This window comes from Rhinolophus sinicus, chromosome 2 (assembly GCF_057876585.1).
Source record: "Rhinolophus sinicus isolate RSI-liver-muscle chromosome 2, RSI-T2T, whole genome shotgun sequence".
Classification (NCBI taxonomy): Eukaryota; Metazoa; Chordata; class Mammalia; order Chiroptera; family Rhinolophidae; genus Rhinolophus; species Rhinolophus sinicus.
The window spans coordinates 122,754,803-122,775,138 of record NC_142502.1 but is presented as its reverse complement, the minus strand read 5'-3'; the positions used below and the strand labels follow the sequence as shown (position 1 = coordinate 122,775,138).

The window sequence follows — 20,336 nt, the reverse complement described above, 5'->3', positions numbered from 1 at the left end:
ACCAATCCCCCGCAGATACTGAGGGATGACTACATACACAGAAGGTGCCCAAAAAACGTATACGTTTTAATAAAGGAAAAACGGTATTAAAATTGTAATACTCAATATATACCGATAACAAAAGATGACTACAAGTCATGTGTATACATTTTGTTTTTGGCACCCCTGGTATAAATACGCACATAAATATATGTAAAACATAACTTCAAGGTGATGGAAAACCAAGCTTCAAAAAAATACATAAAGTATGATTCGCTTGTATAAAGTTATAAAAACATACAAAAGTAAACAATGCGTTGATTAGGGATACATATATGTATGTTAGAACTACAATAAAAACAAGGGAGTATTAACATATAATTCAGGATAGCAGTGCCCACAAAGGAGGAAGGGAAATGTACTCAGGAAAACACACAAGAGGTCTCTCAGGCACTGGAAATATGCTAGTTTTTGTAACAGGTGATGTTCATTTTATTACTTGTTTACATTTATATTACATACTCCTACGCACATGAAAGAGTTCATATTTAAATACTTCGGGCATACTGCTGTCCCATTTATTATTTTTGAACATCCACTCTCTATTAGTAACTATATATTTATTCAGAATAAAACCAACCACAAAATATAGTACCTTTTCCTAAGGAGATCTTATTAGGGGCTGTTTATTTTGTTGTTGATTTTTCCTTTTTTTTTTTTTTTTTTTAAGTCAAAAAAAAAGAAAGCAGACAAATAAAATCTGGTGCAACAGACCCACCAAATGTTCAAGAATATTAATGAGTCTGACTCACAGCGCTGTGTGAGCCTGCTGGTGATGTATTGGGGACATCCTTCCTGGTCTGTATAAGCTCCTAAGGGGCGCCTCTAACAGCTGGGCTGGTGCAGCTGACAATCGCCCACTAGTCCTTACAAGTACACAGGGCAGCCGTGAGAAACAGCCTAACAGCACTCTATTACTTGTTCCAGTTTTCTGCATAATTTCCATTTCCAGGATGAGGCAAAGCATTTCTCAGCCTCCAAGGTTCACGATTATCAGTTCTACTTGGACATCCATGTGGTCACTAAATATCAAGAGTGCTCCGGTGACAGAAACTGTTCCAGCGCTGCAGGCACAGTGGTCAGGGACGCAATCCTGGGACCTCCCTTCTGGGGCTCACGTGCTGGTGTGCTCGAAACAGATAAAGCCACAAAGAGTGACCAACAGTGGTGAGCGCTGTAAAGGAAAGGAGAGGGCAGCAGGAAAGGATCGGGGGGACGTGAGGACACCCTAGGCAGAGGGAACAGCCGGTGCCTGGCACGCGGGTGGGCCCCCATGCTGAAGAGCAGAGGTGAAGGAGAAGCAGCCTGCGAGGTGGCGAGGGACAAAGGAGCCGTTAAAATATGTGCAGGGCTGCTTTCAGTACAGTTGATTTCAAGGTTTAAAAATAAAGGGAAAATGTGGGCTGAAAATCTTATCAGACTTACTACTTGCATTTTAAATAATCTCCTTTATCCAATGCCGCCAGGATGTGGAGTCAAGACCATAAAATCCTATCGCTTCACAGTTAGTAAACGAATTCTTTAAAAGCCACAAGCCTCTCAGTCATTTTCAGCTCTTCCTAGAGTCCCAATTGGGTTCAAATGGCTAAGCCTCCACTACTCACCATCTACACATTTGTACCTCATGTTATTTCCTGAAGTGACAGTCCGTGCCCTGTCTGATTATCTAGCAAATACACTGGCCTTATTATACTCTCGTTAAATGCAACTGTTGGAAACCTCGGAGCTTTCACTAATGGCTTATCAGTCCTTCAAAATGTTATCAGTTATTTTACTTATATAAATCTCCCTGTCTATGCTCCTGAAATGCAAGTACCTCCTTTATTTATGGTTTCTTCCATACTGTGCTTTTGGAAAACAAGACCAAAGCATGTAAGACTCTTATGCGAATATCTGGAAGGTCTACACAGTGCAAAGTCTGCCCTGTTGAACTGAAGATTTTTATTGTTGGTGGAGACAAAATCCACCAACAAATTTAGCTACCTGAGCAGGACTCTGGCCAACGTGAGGCGGACTAGCCAAAAAAAGCAACACCCATGCTGGGCTGCACCCGTTTCCAACCATGGGACAGAGTCCTTCTGAGCCCGCATGAATCCCTCCTGTCAGTTTCCCCTGCCCCAGTCTTTGGGACACTGTTCCAAAGGTAGATAGATGATCTACTCTGGGCACGGCCACTCATTCAATGCATGGAACGCCAAGGGAAGTTCCCTTTCTTTACTAGGATTTAACATGGTCAAAGAAGCCCCGTTATCAAACCCTGCAAATGCGTTTCCTTGAGGCAAGACTTCAGCACAAATTGCTATTTAAATATTTAATTTTCTAATTATATGTACCAAACACTGCCCTTTCTAATACAGAAATGAATGGAGTTTAGATCCTTCACAAAAATACAAACTTCTTTACAACGCTTTTGTTCCAAGAAGCCCTCGTTATTCAGTTTTTTAACTTTTTCTTTGTTTCAAACCTACTAGGTGGCAAACACAACTAAGTCCTTGATGTATGTTATTTAATTCTAGTCCTTATTTTAACTGGAACCTTTGTGCGTTGCTGCTGGGAACATAACACGGTACAGCCAGGTGGAAAACAGTTTCTAGGCCCTCAAAGTAAATAAGCTCCATTATTGCCCGTGTCTTCCGGCTGAGTTATAACTAAGGCTCAAAGAAATTGAAGAAACTAGCCCAAGGCTTCTCAGCCCAGATTTGTAACCAACCGACTGATTTTGACTCCAAAGCCTGTACTTTGTACTACCCCATACGTCCTCCCTTCACCCTTCACTGTTAAAAAATCGGTCAGCCCATCAAATGCGATGACAGCAACAGGGACTGAAGGCAAGCATTCTGGAAAGCAGAAAACATCAATATTTTATTCAAATTACAGCTTTTAAACTGCCAGCCCATTTGGGAAAAGAACTGCAGGAGTATACAGAAATGCACATAATAAAACACCGGGAAACTAATGTCATCCTTCAGAAGGGTACATCTAGGTGGTGATATTCGATCTTTGAAGTTTATGCTGCTCATTTGAAGCGCTGCAGAGAAGGCTGGGGGAGACAGCAGTGCTGCGGTGTGTTCTGTCCATGACCTCCCAAATGCTGACTTCTCCCCCTCTTTGTTCTCCCAGACCTGACTGAACTTTTCTAAGAAATATTCCCACAGGCTGGCGGCGGTATCCAAGTGAATACAGTGTAACTTTACTTCCTCACTTCCAGGGCAGCAAAATCACTTGGGGGGCCCGGGGGGGGGGGGGGGGCGGGCTTTGGAGACAAGGGATAATACTGTAATCAGTCACACCACCTTCTAACTGGAGGAAAAGTGTCTGCCTCCCATTACTGCCCCTGAGCCCAGGATTCCTTCCTCCAGACAGGTCCCAGGGGGTGGGTGGTCACTGAAGCCACCTGAGAAGTGGGTGCCATGATCCTTCCCCCTCAAAGGAAAAGCTCTAGAAAAAGACGGGCGGTGGAGGAGGTCTGTTTCCCACCCACTCCCTCCAGCCTTCCACAGCAGTCAGACTGCCAGGTAAACAGGAAGCCGGGAAGAGAGAGGGGATGCTCGGGTCCCATGTAATGAGCTCAGCCTCAGTCAGAAAAGCTGGGCCTCCACTCCCACTCGACTTCTAAGAAAAAAGTGGAATCCATCACTCACACACTTATTCATTTATCTGCTCATCCTACAAATGTTTGCTGAGCATATACTATAGGGGAGGCACCATGCTAAGTAAAATACCTGCCCTCATAGAACAGACAATTCAGAAGGGAGAAACAATGAGCAAAATAAAGAAGTATACTGCATATTAAAAAGTGAGAAAGAGTTATGGAGAAAAATACACTGGAGATGTGTACAGGGCGTGGGAGTGGGAATGTGTGTGTGTGTAAGTAGGAGGATGATTTAGAATCCTCAGTGAAACAAAACCTTATATTTCTGAGGGTGGGCAACGTTTAAACATTTCAGAGTATTTAACTGCCAATGGAGACCTCCTATGTTTAAGTTCCTACTACCTAATTACAGATTCAGTATCGCAATAAAAGAAAGGAGATACTTCTTCATAACTGCTCCCTTATATTTTATTTCCTACCCTTCTTAACCATCTCCACTCGCTTCTCTCCAAAGAAAAGCCCAGAAGTGGTGAGAATAAACATCATGTTAGTGTCCATTATTTTCATAAACTCTTAAGTTTTACACCTTTAAAATAAATGGCTGAAGACCTGCCAAATTAGAATTCTACATTTTCACAGAACTGCTACCCACATGGAGCTGCCCTGTGTCACATCAGTTTTGATTGTATAACATTCGAAAGCAGCCCCATTACGAGCAGCCCGTTGGTGGATGTGGTAACTCAGGGTTGCTTAATCGGCACAGCCACGTTATTTGCTTGCTAGCTAAATGCCCGAAGGTAAAATGTCCAACTGCCTAGGAGATGTCATCCTTTCACAGTCAACAGAGGGCTCTAATAAAGCAAACTGTCACCAAGTAAGGCCAAAGCCACAGGTACAATGACAACATGAGACCCGCTTGATTTTGGAATGCAACCGGAGTCACAGATACTCTGGACAATGGGACCAGGCTCTTGGGAGGGAAGCTGGCCTGAATCTCCATCAGGCACAAGAGTGTCCCCCAGTCAGTGCGGGACTGAAAGTCCTTCTGTTCCTCCGTTTACAAATCTTCAAGTCCTGTCCACCCCCTTTCAGAAAAGAGACCGTTTATAGACCAGGTAGTGTGCTTACAGCACCAAAAATTAGGATACACTGTCCTCAAAGGAGGGGGGTGGAACAGCGAAGAGCCCAGGGACCCGTGCAAGGCCCCTTGATCGCTCTGGCCGGCCTTGGTCTCCTCCTCTGCATAAGGAGTTATGTGATGGGAAGAAGACCTAAGATTCAGACTTCAAAAATTTGAAAATTCCAGAAGTGCCCTAGACTCAATTGTTCCCCTATTGGCCCCTTTAAAGAGGTGTCCCAGCTAATGCAAGCTGGCCTCAATTTTTCCAAATGCTTGATTTTCAATGACGTTTGGATAACTTTTAGAAAAAGTGCTTTGTTTTTCATAAATTTTACAAGCCTGAGTTTTTTTCCTCCTATCATTCCTTGGAACAAACTGATGGGGGGTGGGGAACTGACCTGTTCAATCTTGCTACTAAAATCATGAGCTTGGGATTCGCACTGCCTCGGCTTCTCCTGGCGTGGAGACTGTCCCCGGCCCTCCCTGCCCCATTCTCGGAATGCCAGGGCCTCCCGAGCTGCGCCCCGCCGTGGATTGGCCATGTGTCCCCTGCCGCGACACCACCTGGAAGCTCCGGAGCGTCCAGGTGGCCAAGTCGGGGAGGGCCAGGGCGCACCCCGCTGCCACCTGGCATCGCACCACGGCCCGCGCTCCTGCAGGGGAGACCCTCGCTCCCTTGGGTCACGCTCCAAACCGCGTTTCTCCTTCGATTCCCGAGCCAAATCTGGCCGCCAGACGGTCACTGGGCCAAGCAGCGAAGGCACCTGCCTGGCCCTGAAAAATGCACGATCCCGCAAGTCCCTCTGCCACAACCTCGACGGAGGCTTGCAAGAGCAATGCAGAAGAAAGGAAAGCAAGCCCGAGGCAGGGCCGTCCCGGCCCGGCGTCTCCCGAGAAATGGCCACCTGCGATGCGGCCCCACCGGCCAGGCGGGGAGCGAGGTCCGGGACCCCACTGCTGCGCCCGCCCGCCCAGGCGCTCCCCTTACCCGTGAGGCGGCCGCCCCCCTCGCCGTGCCCGCGGCGCCGCTGCAGGATGAAGTAGCAGCTGCTCTTCTGAGTCACCCACAGCTTCAGGGCGTTCTTCAGCAGCACCTCCTCGGGCTTGAGCCACATCGCAGCGGTCCGGCCGCGCCCGCGGGCTCCGGCTCACATCGCCCCGGCCGCCGGCCGCTCCGGGCCGAGCCCGCTCGGGAGGAGGCGGCGGCGGGGACCGCAGTAGCCGGTGCCGGCGCTCAGAGCGTCCCGGGAGCGCGGCGGGCGCAGCTCGCCCCGCGCAGCCCGCGAGCTGGCCCCGCCCACAGACCCGCCCAAGTCCCGCCCACGGACCCCCGGCCCCGCCCACGGCCACCCCCACCCCCGCTCCTGCTCCCGCGGCGCCTCCCGGGTTTCCGAGTCCCGGCCGCTCCAGCCCACAGTTCCGGAGTGGGGAGAGGAAGTATAATCCCTGCTGCCAGGTTCCCCTCCGCTCCCCGCCGCGCTCGTGGTGGGCGCCGCGACCCTTGTCCCTTCCCCCGCGCCTCCTGGGAGGCGGCTCGGGATGGTACCTCATCCTGAGCCGAGGCGTAGAGAGGGAAAAAGACCTCTCTTGTTCTCACGGCTGCAGGTTGCCCGACCTGGGGCATTTATCTTTAGGGGGACAGAATGCACGCCAGAAAACCCAGGTGTGTGTGGAATAACACAGCGCTTAAAGTAACAAGAAACATTTTTACACATAACCCAAAAATAGCATTAAAAATTAAAAACAATTATTTTCCGATTTTTAAAAAATGCTTAGTACACGTTTTTGACGCTCTGGCAAGGGTGATGTTGTAGGACCCTGAGGCAAGTGTCAGACCAAACTCAACCCTGGACACCCCTCGTGAGTACAGAAGATACCGGTATTAGGGCCCTCCTGCGGGTCCCCTACGCAGGAATGAAACCAGCCACGTTTGTTCTGAGAGAAATGAAAACCTGGGAAATACGGAGTAGGTGATAGTGAGGAAACACTGTAGGGAATGTGGAGGTAGGGTTTTAAAAATGAGTATGTCCTCAAAGCTGATGTAGAAATAGACGCCTTTGACAGGCAGGGAGGCCCCCAAGCCATCTCTGCAGGGAGACAGTTCAATCCAACACCCTAGCAAAAGAGAGGACAAGAAAAACTCCACCAAAATGTCCCTCGGCTTTTGACAAAGGGATCCCTGATAAAATGTGACTGCTAATTAGGACACAACTGAAAAGTAGAAGTAAAGTAGATCCCCCACGGGGTGCCTGGGAACTGAGTGACTTCTCTCTGCCGGAAGCCAAGGAGGATCAGAAGGGATCAGCTCAGAAACCCAGACCTGACCTGGCAGGTAAGAAGCCACATAAAGAGCCCTGTGCTAAGACAAACAGGACTGCCCACCTAGCAGGCAGGGGCAGCTGTGGTCCAGAACTGGCAGGCCACCGACAAATCTCCTCGGAGAAAAACTGAGGAAGGAAGTCAGCTATAACCAGCAGGATTTTGGTGCACAAAAGCAGACAGAACCGTCAGGGGTGGCAAGAAAATAGTCTTTCCAGAAACATTCAGTGGCACCTCTCCTTCGGGAGTCATGCTGGGGACAGTGGGAATGAACAGAATAAAGGGTCAGTTCCTCAAGGTGGGCATTGAGAAAGCCCCACAGAACATTGCTTAGGAAAGGAGTGTTTGCCACAAAGTCGAGGAGGGAGGATATGTCTGGTAAATGGATGAGCATGGATGACACTGTGGTTTAGGGCACACGTCTGGAGACCAACTGCCCTACATCAAATCCCATTCCTGCTACTAGTTAGCTGTGCAACCTTGACCTTGGACAAGACAGGAATTTCAGTGATCCTCAGTCTACTCAACTATGAAATTGAGATAATCATAGTCCTTTTTTATAGGTACTATCCAGTGTTTAATATATTTAAGCACAGTGCTTAGAACACACATAAGCACTCAATAAATGTCAGCTATTATTACCAAATGTACAAAAGTTCCTGGAAGTGAAACCATCCACATACACACTCACCCATATTTTAAACATTATTAAGCTCTTATTATCTGCCAAATATTAAAATATATAATATTAAAGCACAGAAAGGGGTATATGAAAGCAGAAGGAAGGGTACTGTGGGTCCTGTGCCCTGATCTCTCTTTTTCCCACCCCAAAGCTCCTGCCTGTACCTCCCAATAGCCACATCAAATAGAAGCCAAAAAGTAAGGGAGCCCAAGGGATGCAGTCTGTAGAGGTCAGCCTCCTGGGCACAGAGCAAAGCAGAAAGGTTGGGAAAGGGACCTGGAGGGACCAGTGGAAAAAACTAGCACAGGTGGTAGCAATTTCCTACTATCCTTCATCTCTGGATGCTCATCACCCCTTTTTGGTGTTTTGGATTAAATTGTGTCCCCCAAAATTCATATGTTGAAATCCTAATCCCCATTACCTCAGAACATGACCTTATTTGGAAACAGGATCATTGCAGATGTAATTAGTTAAGTTACAATGAGATCATTAGGGCGGGCCCTAATCCAACATGACTGGCGTCCTCATTAAAAGCGGAAATTTGGACGCAGACATGCACACAGGAAGCACACAGCATGTGAAGAGTGGATTTCTGCTGCTGCAAGCCAAGGAACTACCAGAAGCCAAGAGAGGGGCCTGGTGCAGATTCTTCCCTACCACCCTCAAAAGGAACCAACCCTACTACTACCCTGATCTTGGACTTGTAACCTCCAGAACTGTGAGACAATTTCTGTTGTTTAAGCCACTCATTTGTGGCACTTTGTTCTGGCAGTCCTAGAAAACTAATACAGTTGGCTGCCTAATGCAGCCCACACCTGTTTCGTAGCAAGTGTCTTGAATCATTCTAAGTTGAATTCTGTTTCTTGCCAGCACCATGGTTGGTGCCAGGAGTGGCCCCAGGAAACAGAGTTCCTCAGTATGGAGTTCTGGCTGGGTTACTCACGGATCTGTGCATGCATAAGGAGCAAAAGGGATGGTAATCATTGGTATACAGCGGCGGCAGGATTACTCAACCTAGCACTGGTGGTGGTGTAAAGGGCAGGACAGGGCTTTGGGGGGCTCTTGCTGCTGTTGCACTTGATTGCTATGGCAACAGTGATAATTACAAAGATTGTAGAGTGGGTGGCTGTTTCTGACTGTCCTGGAGAGTTTAAAAAAAAAGATAAGTATGAAGTATTAAATTCCCATCTCAAGATACAGATACAATGAAATTCAATGTATCCCTTTGCTGGTGTAACCACAGGACAGACAATGGTCATCTTCAGATCCTAATACAGTTGTTCAGGTGACAGAATTTTTGCAAAGAATAAGTGCTCAGCCTAAGCCAGTTCTCTTGCTAACATTAGACATTGATTGGGAAGGAGTAGGACCAGAAATTTCCGATGATAGGGAATATTTGGGAGGACACAAGGTGATAATCACTTGATACAACAAAAGTGCTACAATGGCAATCATATTGCAATATAAATATATCAAATCAACATGTTGTACACCTTAAACTTACACAATGTTATATGTCAATTATATATCTCAACTAAAAGAAAACTTAAATGCAGGAGCTTAAATAGGAGAAGGAATAGCAGAATTAAAACAGAGATTGATAAAATTATCTAAAAAATTATCAAAAAAGTTAATAGAACAAATGTGTAATAGAGAAAACAGATAAGCTCAAAAGTTGGATATTGAAAAATTAATACAGTCTCTAGGAACACTGATCAACAGAAAGATAAAGAAAGAGGGAGAAAAAAAGAAGATTCAAAATAGAGCTGCATACATACAAAAAACTAAATATCATTGCAGATTCTAGAGACACGGAACAAATAATATTAATACAGTTCACCCTTGAACTACTAACGCAGAAGTTGGGTCACTGACCCCTGCACAGTTGAAAATGCAAGTATAACTTTTCTCTCCCCAAAGCTTAAGTTGTCCTTTGATATCCTTGGGGACTGGCTCCAGGACCACCACCACCACCACCACCACCCCCCCACTGCAGAAACAAAAATCCATGGTGCTCAAGTTCCCTATATAAAATGGCATAGATTGATGCATACAGTTCACCACCCACATCCACAGACTCCAAACCGAGAATCAAAAACAGTATAGGTGTTTATTGAAAAAAGCCCACTATAAGTGGACCCATGAAGTTCAAACCTGTGTTTTTCAAGGGTCAACTGTATAAGATTAAAAAAAATAATAATAAAAGCTGAGCTCCCAAATCCCAGTGTCCCTTTGCTACAGAGGCAGCCCCCACTCCCTTGTAAGTATGAGGAAATTAGCATTCACTCACATGAAGACTTTTCAAGACTTCACCTGGGGCCTTTGCCTCACATATTGATGCCTGTCCTCAAAACCATCACACAATACACCTCATTGACTGCAGACCCAGAAAGACAATTGCAAGGTCTGCTGGGGACAGGGTAGAGATGGATTCCAACAAGGGAGTTGGGATGTTGCCAATATGTATTGAGATGAAGCTAAGGGTCATGTATTGGAATGGAATCCAGTGTTCAACCACGGATAAAAGACAGCATTGGATTCAGCAAAAGTTATGAATATATGCACTCACCCAGGACTCCAGATGTAATGTGTTATACTCAGCACCTGTGAGTGGATTCAAAATTCTGCTTTTACTACTTCCCAGTCCTGAGAATAGGGGCAAGTTGTTTAACCTCTTATAATTTTGGTTTCTTCACCAGGATAGATGTGTCTCATTAAGATAATATGAGGTGGGTCAGCCTGGTGGCTCAGGTGGTTGGAGCGCCATGCTCCTAGTGCCACCCAGGTCGCCAGTCGGATTCCCACATGGGCCAGTGAGCTGCGCCCTCTACAGCTAAGATTGTGAATAATGCTCTCTGTGGTTCTGGGGGGCCAGCACCTGTCAAAAGCTGCCGTGAGCAGCCCTCCGACGACCAGGAAAGGGGGGGGGGGAAGATATTGTAAGATTTAAATGAGATAAGCAAGGCCACATGCCTATTCCAGGGTTTGGCCCATGTACTTCTTTTAAATGGCAACTGTCATCATTTCCTCTGGGATTATCCAACCCCAGCCCTGGGCACACCTGTGACATCTCTCTTTTCTACCTGCAGTTTGGAATTTGCTTTCATATCCAGAAAACTGAAGACCTGCCCCCAGCATTCTCCCAAGCACTGGTGAGCATACAAGAGCAGAGACAACTGGGCTAATTACTCCCTTCTATTCCCAGGAAAGGAGGATAGTAAGTCACAAATGGTGACATATCTATATTGAACCACTACTGAAAACAGACTTTGGTCAATTTGGTTATACGTAACTACTAGGTTCTTTTTGGTGAATGTCAGTAGCCACTGGTTTGAGATAAGTGAGGGCTATAGGTTCCTCCCCTCCCCATATACTCAAGAAAAGTAATTTCTGATAATGGAAGCAAGTCACAGACCAAATTTTGCTGCATGTTCAAACATGTATTAAACATTTATTAGAAAGAGAGCCCACTATAGTCCTATATCCTGTTCTATAAGCTGCTGAAGGCTTAGGTCTCTAACCACAGCTGGCATTAAATGTTAAGATAAAAACACAACCGTGTCCTAAAAGTAATTTCAGCATTGGCGTCAGGCAACCAGACTCCTCTGAGTCGGAAGTTGGACATAGGACCTTTTAGTTCAAGCTTAGATGCCATTCCAGAGGGTGAAGTGAAGAGCTTGCTAATTATTGGCCAAGCCACTATCATGAACAAAACAAATTTCACCAACAAAATCAGTTTTCTGATGTTCATTGGGCTAATTAACAAATTTTTGGTTTGATTGGCGAGAAAGACAGCTAGAGTGTGAGCTTTTGATTGTGTGCTCCCTAACCACCTCTATGGCATGTATTCATGATTAGAATTAGGGTGTCTGACACTGTCTTCTAGGGTGTGGATTAAAACCAACTATGTACACATATATGTCACCATATAACGGTGCGAAAGTATTTTAAAGCGAATTACCACCAACACCACACCTATCTTCCCTCAAGGAATTACAGATCTCTCCTGATCTGTGGCTTACTTAGCATACAGTCATTAAAAGCACCCTCTTCAGGGATTACTGTAGCAGGAAGTTCCCTGGAATCCCCTTTCAGAGGGGCAGTGCACTGATCCCTCTGTAATCTAGGACAGTTCATCAACCTCTGCTTGCATTTTTTCCGATATCTGTAATTATATGAAGAATGTTAACATGTTTGGGAAGAGTCCAGCAAAATACAGCTTGTGTTCAGCTCTTTAGAAACCCCTCTCCCAGAGACTGTGCAGCCTCAAATAGATCAGACTCTTCTCCCTTGAGAAACAAGGCACAACAAGGTGGAGGCCAAAGAGATGGGAAAACAAGGGAGGGAAGATTAAATCTTGTGTTTTCCTTTAGCTCTTTCTGCATCAGAAAAAAAAAAAGAGTTATAATCTGAGAAATTGTATCAAGTAGCTATGATGGTGAGTCTGTACATGTGCCAAAGAAAATGACACAGTTAGGAAATGTACAGATGAGCCACGTTCTGTTCTAAATTCTTTCCTTATTTTACAACCAGCTTGTTTCATTTCTTTATTAGACAGAGAACCTACCATGTTTCCCCGAAAATAAGACAGGTCTTATATTAATTTTTGCTCCAAAAGACACATTAGGGCTTATGTTCAGGGGATGTCATCCTGAAAAATGATGCTAGGGCTTATTTTCCAGTTAGGTCTTATTTTGGGGGAAACACGGTATACTCATAACTCTCACAAAATAGATGATCCTTTCATTTACACCATAATAGTATTAAATCAAAGGACAAAACCCTCTCTAGCTCTGAAAAATTGCTGATCTATAGCTGATACAGGATCCATTTTCTATTTCAAAAATAACCTTCTTAAATAAAAAGAGAAGGGTTTTGATCAGTTGAAAGGACCTTCATAAACTAGAATTTTCCCAAGATACAAGTTACACTATTCTTTCTGAGAGCCCAGGATCTTACCTAAAAATGTTTTCTTTGCACATTCATCCATCCATCACTGGACCAATAAGAGTAGGGTACAAAACAAAACAAAAAAGTGGGGTACCTCCTCTCACCTTGTTATGATTTCTGATTGCTACTCACTGGAATATATTGTGAACCTCCCTCTTTCACCTCTTCATACCTATTGATGTTAACAAGAGCCCACTTTAAATGAAAGATAAATTTAAGGACCCAGTTTGAAGCATATAGCCCAACAAACAAAAAAATGGCCAATGAATGCTAAGGCACATCATGATGCTATTTCAGAGCATCCAGGATAAAAAGAAGCTCCTAAAACCTTCCAAGGAGAAGAAACAGATCACAAAAAGATTAGAAATCAGAGCAATATTATACTTCTCAACAATAACACTGTAAGCTAGAAGACAGTGGGACAAACACCTTGAAACATCTGAGAAACAATGGCTGAGACTAGGAATTCTATACCCAGCCAAACTATTAACCAAGCATGATTTGTTAATCAAGTGAAAACATTTTCCAAATTTCAAAAAATATACTTGCCAAATGTACTTTCTCAGGAAAAAAAACTGAATAATGTGGAAAGAGAGTAAATCAAGAAAAGAGGGAGGAAATGGGAACGGGGAAGTAGAGAACTCAACATAGAGAATCAAAGGGAACTCTCCCAACAAGGGTCAAGATAAGTCCAGCAGTCCTGCCTGGTGCTGGCAGTGAGAACCTGAGAGCTTGTCTGATTGAGAGGAACTGGGTTGAGAGGAACTTGATCACTGTGGCAGAGAGTTTGAGAAAGATTTTGCATCAGATACATAGAAAACTAAGCAAATTTTTTAAAAGAGGAAATGTTTAACACAAGGAGAATTAAGGTTTACAAGGAGAGAAATGTAATCTTATATAACTATGCCTTAGCTATTAACATATTAGGTTAATAAAAATAACATTATCACAGAATGCTTGCTTTAACTAAATAACTGAAAAAAGGAAATTCTCATCTTTCATAACAGGAAGTAAATTGATAATATCTTACATTAAAAATCAAGAATTAGTAGTATGAGCCTATTATTTAGAAATAGGGAAGTAAATAGCAGAAGGAAGGGCAAAAAGGGTTGAAGGGTCTCTAGGGAGCAGGCATGAAGGGTGGAGAGGAGATGGAGCAAGGGGTTATTGTAAGTTTAAAAACAATATCTTATAAAATTATGTACTATAATGTGCATAATTTTTAATTTTAAAGAATGAGTAGAAATTAATTGAATAGAACAAGTTTAGAGAAATCACATTTAGAGACAGAAATGATTAATTTAATTCAGGATGGCTAAGGCCTATAATTTCCTCACTTTGCCCATAAGAAGACACATAGCCAGCCTTACACTATATCAGTTGCTGGGGACATGGGAAGGTGCGTAACCAAAAACTACAGATTTTCTACCATCTACTAACTACGAGGGAGGCTTGAGCCTCTGGTAACACTAACTCCCGTTTCTCAGTTCAGTATGTTGTGAAGCCCCCTTCTAAGGGATTGAACATTGTTTTACAAGCTTGGGAATGAGCAAACGAAGTGACCAGGTGTGCTTTCAATTCAGCATGCTAGGCTTGGCAGTTCATTGTCAGGGCTGTTCTACAAGTCTGTATAGGGACAGAGGTTAACTTGTAGATTTTTGTCTAGTGGGAATGCAAATTAATTTCTGTCCCATGGTACAAATAACTCCAAAGGTTAAGGCTTATCGCTCTGCTGGACATTATCCAGTTCCGTATCTAAACAAGCGATGTATTAAATTGCCGATATATGCTTAGTTTCTCAAATGCTTGTAGAGTGAGCAAAAATAAGGAGGCCTGGCTGAGGAAGGCGTGTGGGAGGATGGGGCGCTTGAGAGCAGGAATAAGGAGATTGTGACTCTCCATCCCATTCATTGATAATCAACAATATATTACCTCATTTCATTCCTTCATTAGCCTTTCGAGGATCTCAGTCCATTCAGGCTGCTATAACAAAAATACCATAGGCTGAGTGGCTTATAAACAACAGAAATTTATTTCTCATAATTCTGGAGACTGGGAAGTCCAATATCAAGGTGCTAGCAAGTTCTGTGTCTGGTGAGGACTCAAGCCCTGGTTCATATATGGCAGTCTTTTCACTGTGTCGTAACCTAACCTGGCAGAAGGGATGAGGGAGTTCTCTGGAGTCTGTTTTTATGAGGGCCCAATCCCACTTGGACAGCTCCACCCTCATCTCCTCCCAAAGGCCCCACCTCCTGATACCACCACAAGGGGGATTGGGTTTCAACATATGAATGTGAAGGGGAACAAAAACATTCAGTCTGTAGCATTGTGTTTTTAAATTAGATTGTGAGTTCTTTTGTATTACCATCATTACTTTAATGAGAAAAACAAAACAAAACAAAAACATGTTCCTATGGTGTATGGCTGGCCATAACTAAATTACACAGACTGGTGGCTGAAACAACAGATTTTGGTTTTCTTCTCTCACAGTTCTGGAAGTTAGAAGTCTATGATCAAGGTGCTGGCAGGGTTGGTTACTGGTGAAGTTTCTCTCCTTGGCTTGCAGACGGCTGCCTTCCTGCTGTGTATTCACATGGCTTTTCTCTGTGTGCCCACATCCCTGGTGTCTCTAATTCTTCTTGTAAGGGTACCAGTCATATTGGGTTATATGACAGCCATATGACATAATTTAACCATAATTATCTCTTTAAAGGTCCTATCTCTAAATTCAGTCACATTCTGAAGTGTACTGGGGGTTAGGACTTAAACAAATGAATTTGGTGTCTGGGAGGACACAATTCCATCCATAACACGTTAAAAACTCAAACTACGAAATGATACACATTGAAAATTATGTCTTCCACCCACCCACCTCCAGTCCCCATGTCCCCAAATATACATTATCGTCCACATTTTATGTGCCTCTGAATGTAATTTCTTTGAAGGCTGAGACCACATGATGTAATCTTTGCAAAATGGATCAGTGGGCCACATGCGTAGGCCTGCAGAAAAAGCTGAGCAAAAGACCTACAGGCCAGCACTCCCCACTCCCCCACCCCACACCCCCACCTCTGCCCTGACCTCTGCCCTCCTTGGGATGCATGGGGGAAAGGTGAGAGGAGCCCTGCTGTTTGCTGAGAACACACCTTCTGGATACAACTCTAGACAAAGGAGAAAAATGGGAAGGAATCATCAGTATAGGGAAGGGGGAGAAAGACCAGGGGAGCAAGAAAAAAAACAAAATAAGACAAACAGAACCTGAAATAAATGGCCTGGAGATTTTCCAAAGTATTTTAATGTAGTGGACAAAATAATATGTTGGCTACTGTATTTACATTTTGGAAATGCCATTAATTTGTATGTCTACATACATATTTTCTAGTTTTTTTTATAACAAGTTTATGAGATATAATTCACACATTTTTATAAAATTCACCTTTTTTAAGTATACAATCCAGTAGCTTTTACTACATTCACAAGGTTGTATAACCATCACCACCATCTAATACCAGAATATTTTCATCAAATATTCTAAAAGAAAGCCAGTATTCATCAGTCATTCTTATTCCCCATCCCTCCCAGCCCCTGGCAACCATCAATTTTCCTATCAATTTGCCTATCCTGGACGTTTCACATAAATGAATCACACAATATGTTGCCTTTTGTGTCTGTCTTTCTTTACTTAGCATACTGTTTTCAAGACTCATCCAAGCTGCAGCGTGTATCAGTACTTTGTTTTTTTCGTGGCTGAATAATATCCCATTATATAGATAGACCATATTTTGTTTATTCAGTCAACAGTTGATGGACACTCGGGTTATTTCCTGTTTTCAGCTGTTATGAATAATGCTGCTATGAACATCTATGTACAAGTTTTTTCATGGACGTATATTTTCAGTTCTTTTGGGAATTGCTTGATCAAATGGAAATTCTGTTTAACTTTTTAAGGAACTGCCAAACTGTTTACCAGAGCAGCTACTAGCAGTATATGGGGTTCTGATTTCTCCACATCTTACAAACACTCACCATTGTCTGTTTGATTATAGCCATTCTAGTCAATGTGAAGTAGCATCTCGTTATGGTTTTGATGAACATTTCCTTAATGGCTAATGATGTTGAACATCTTTTCCAGTGCTTATTGGCAATTTGTATATCTTCTTAAGAAAACTCTCTATTCAGATCCATTGCCCATTTTGAAATTGGGCTGTCTTTTTATTTTTGAGTTGTAATAGTTCTTTGTATATTCTAGATAGAAGTCTGTATTGGTCTGCTCAGGCTGCCATAACAAAATACCACAGACTGGGTGGCTTAAACAACATGAATTTATTTTCACACAGTTCTGGAGGCTGGAAGTCCAAGATCAAGGTGCCAGCAGGGTTGGTTTCTGATCAGACCTCTCTACGTGGCTTGCGGACAGTGTCCTCGCATGGCCTTTCTTCTGTGTGCCCACATCCCTGGTGTCCTCCTCTTCTTATAAGGAGACCAGTCATATTGGATTAGCCCCCACCCTTATGATCTTATTTAATTTCAGTTATCTCTTTAAAGGCTCTATCTCAAATACAAGTCACATTGGTGGTTAGGGCTTCAAAATATGAATTTTGGGCAACACAATTCAGTCCATAACAAAGCCCCTGATCAGATTATGATTTGCAAAAATCGTCTGCCATTGTTAGTGTCTTTCACCTTTTTGACAGTGTTCTTTGAAGCACAAAAGTTTTTCATTTTTATGAGGTCCAGCTTATTTTGTTGTTGTTGTTGTTGCTTATATGGTGTCATATATAAGAAACCATTGCTTAATCCAAGGTCACAAAGTTTTATACCTATCCATGCTTCTAGGAATTCTACAGTTTTAATTCTTAGAGTTATCTCTTTGATCCATTTTGAGTTAATTTTTGTATGCAATGTGAGGTAATGGTCCACTTTCATTCTTTTGCATGGAGATATCCAGTTGCCCCAGAGCCATTTGTTGAAAAGACTATTTGTTCCCCATTAATTTGTCTTGGAGCTCTTGTCGAGAATCAGTTGACCATAAAAGTAAGAGTTTATTTCTGAACTTTCAATTCTATTCCATTGATTTATGTGCTTACGCTTATACCAGTACTATAAAGTCTTAACTGCTGCAGCTTTGTAGTTAGTTTTAGTATTGGAAAGTGTGAGTCCCCCAACTTTGTTCTTTTTCAAGATTGATTTTGCTCCTCTGGGTCTCTTGCATTTCCATAGGAATTTGAGATCAGCTTGTCAATTTCTGCAAAAAAAAAAAAACAGCTGGGATTTTGATGGGAATTGCATGCGATCTGTACATCACTTTGGGTGCTATTGCCATGTTAACAACATTAAGTCTTCCAATCCATGAATATAAGACGTCCTTCCACTTATTTTAGTCATTTTCAATTTCTTTGAACACTGGTTATAGTTTTCAGCATACAAATCTTGCACTTTTGTTAAACTTATTCGTATGTATTTTATTGTCTATTCTAATGGAATTTGCATAAACATTTTTTCAATGGAGTTGTATTGCGGAAGGTTTATGGGAAATAGAGTTACAGTTTTAAGAGGAAAAAAATGGTTCCCTTATAGTGGTGAACATGAAAACTTCCCAACAAAATCGCCCCATTAGCTTTCCATCACTTTGCTCTCATTTTTCTTTCCTTTCTGCCCACTCCTTTGCCTGAATACGCTCACTTAAGACATGTAGGAACAAGCTCTAACCAGCCTCTCTAAGGTGAACAAAAGAAAAAGGAAGTGGAATATAGAAGCAAGGAGAGCAACTGTTTCTGTTTGCTTAACAGTTGGCCCTGGAGGGCTTTTCCCCTTAGCAGAGTGCACACAAACTGTACTGGCTATGACGCTCGCTATAGCCCAAGCTTCTGCCTTGGATAAAAAAAACATGAAAAAAATTTCTCTAAACAGAGAAACGTGCTTGCAGAAGTCAAGGGCTTCCTGGGATTTGCATTAATGCTGGATTGTCCTGATGATTACTAATGATGGCCGAGGCTGACGTTGGGCGTAGGAGAGAAGGCTGCCATGCATGTAGCATGGATTTAAGGAACTCCCAGCTCAGTAATTTATACTTTCCCTGCTAGAGCTTGCTACATACTGCCCCCAACTTCTGGAATTAGAAGTTGATTCCTTTGGCTTGAGGCATTAGGGTTGAAAAACAGTTACCTTTGGGATGGCTTATAGGAAGCCTTAGAAAAGCTTTACATCTGAGTGTATTTGCCCTTCCGATAGGTCTCTAGAGCATCATCTGATAGACAAAAGGGCAGAATATGTCTGACTCCAAGCAGGGGACAACGTATGCCAGGACAGAGCAAACGCACTCATTTTGTCTGAAACACCTGGTCTGATCTTCATGGTAAGTGACTTGTCAGATCTTGTTCAAGGGACAGAAGACTGTGCAAGGACTTGATTTAAATCATTAGGTCCAGCTTCCCCATCCTCATATTTCATTGTTGATAAGCAACACTTCAAGCCAGTACTGAGTGACCTGTAGTCTCCCCTTTCTTGTCCACCCTCCACTGTGTGTGTTAATTACAAAGAAACCATAAAAATGGCCTCACAGGAAGAGAGAAGAGAAACAAAATCAGACAACCGACAACCTGGGCCAGCTGTCTCCCAACACAACAGGGCTGACTACTTTTTAAAGAGTCAAGATGGTGGACTTGTTAGAGTTTAATAATGGTATCCAGGTATGTGGTACTATCAAGGGAGCCCCTTCTTACCCATATTCTAACCCAAAAGGTCACAAGCCCCCTCAATAATGTGCCATCTGTAAATAATGTCTAAATGTAACCCCATGGTTGTCCAAAGGTATCAGTCTTCTGCTATGTTCACCAAAACTCCAACACTCAGAATCTATCTTTAACCACTAATATAACTTCAGGAAAAGGCCAGGCAAGCTTGTAGGTAAGGGAAAAACAGAAAACCCCTGAAAAATGCTCTAGTCTTGAATCTTCAAGATTTTTGCAGCATTACCTCAGATGAGATGCACATATGTGAGGGTTTTTCCCTCAGAATTGTCTGAGTCTATGTCCTATGCAGGATATTACCAAGAACTCTTTTGCAAGCATATGTGTAGTTTTCATCACCACGAGGCTGGGCTTTATCTACTCAAAATAACAGTTTAGTATTGCCAGTGGGAAAGCTATTTCTTGGTGTACTTTCTTTAACTGGACATCTAGTATAATACAATTGACCACAGTACTCTCACAGGCAAAGTACTTGGCTTTAAAAACAGAGCCACGGGAAACTCATGCTTTATTCAAAGAAATAAACTTCAAATATGGCCATAGGCCTCCTGATTTGCTGCTCTAGCATCCCTGGGAGACGGGGATGGGGACAGGCCTCAGAGTGAAAGACTGGCCCTCTGGGGAGGCCTGGGGGAATTCTGAGGGGTCCTAGACATGTGGGAGGGGAGCTGAACTCTGGGACCTGGTTTTCCCTTTAGATGTCCTCGTTTTGATAAAAGCCATCATTACCTACCAGAGCAGAACAGCCAGCAGGTTGTCCACCCAAATCCAGTTCTCCCATCTTCCTGGACTCAAGGCCGGAGCACATTTCTCAGCAATCCCCGTCTTGTACCTGGAGTGGCCATGACACCAAGTGCTCGCCAGTGGAAGTGAGAAGTGATGGGG

General features: G+C 43.4%; 1 protein-coding gene and 1 long non-coding RNA gene across 4 annotated transcripts in view; one reads left to right on the top strand and one right to left on the bottom strand.

The window, feature by feature from the left end:
* TBC1D8 (TBC1 domain family member 8) overlaps positions 1–6,058 on the bottom strand; it is a 99,877-nt gene extending 93,819 nt beyond the window's left edge. Inside the window, exon 1 of one of the 3 annotated variants that reach the window (XM_019753835.3) lies at positions 5,740–6,058. In XM_019753835.3, coding sequence (XP_019609394.3) covers positions 5,740–5,866 — 127 coding nt within the window. In that variant the 5' untranslated portion in view covers positions 5,867–6,058. The remainder of the gene's footprint in view (positions 1–5,739) is intronic. The other 2 variants (XM_019753834.3, XM_074332395.2) reach the window with 2 other exon arrangements.
* Positions 6,059–8,314: 2,256 nt separating this feature from the next.
* LOC141571585 (uncharacterized) lies at positions 8,315–20,124 on the top strand. The gene is made up of 3 exons (XR_012496425.2): positions 8,315–8,470; positions 10,842–10,904; positions 18,934–20,124. It is a non-coding gene; the product is annotated as an uncharacterized LOC141571585 (long non-coding RNA).
* The last annotated feature ends 212 nt before the right edge of the window (positions 20,125–20,336 follow it).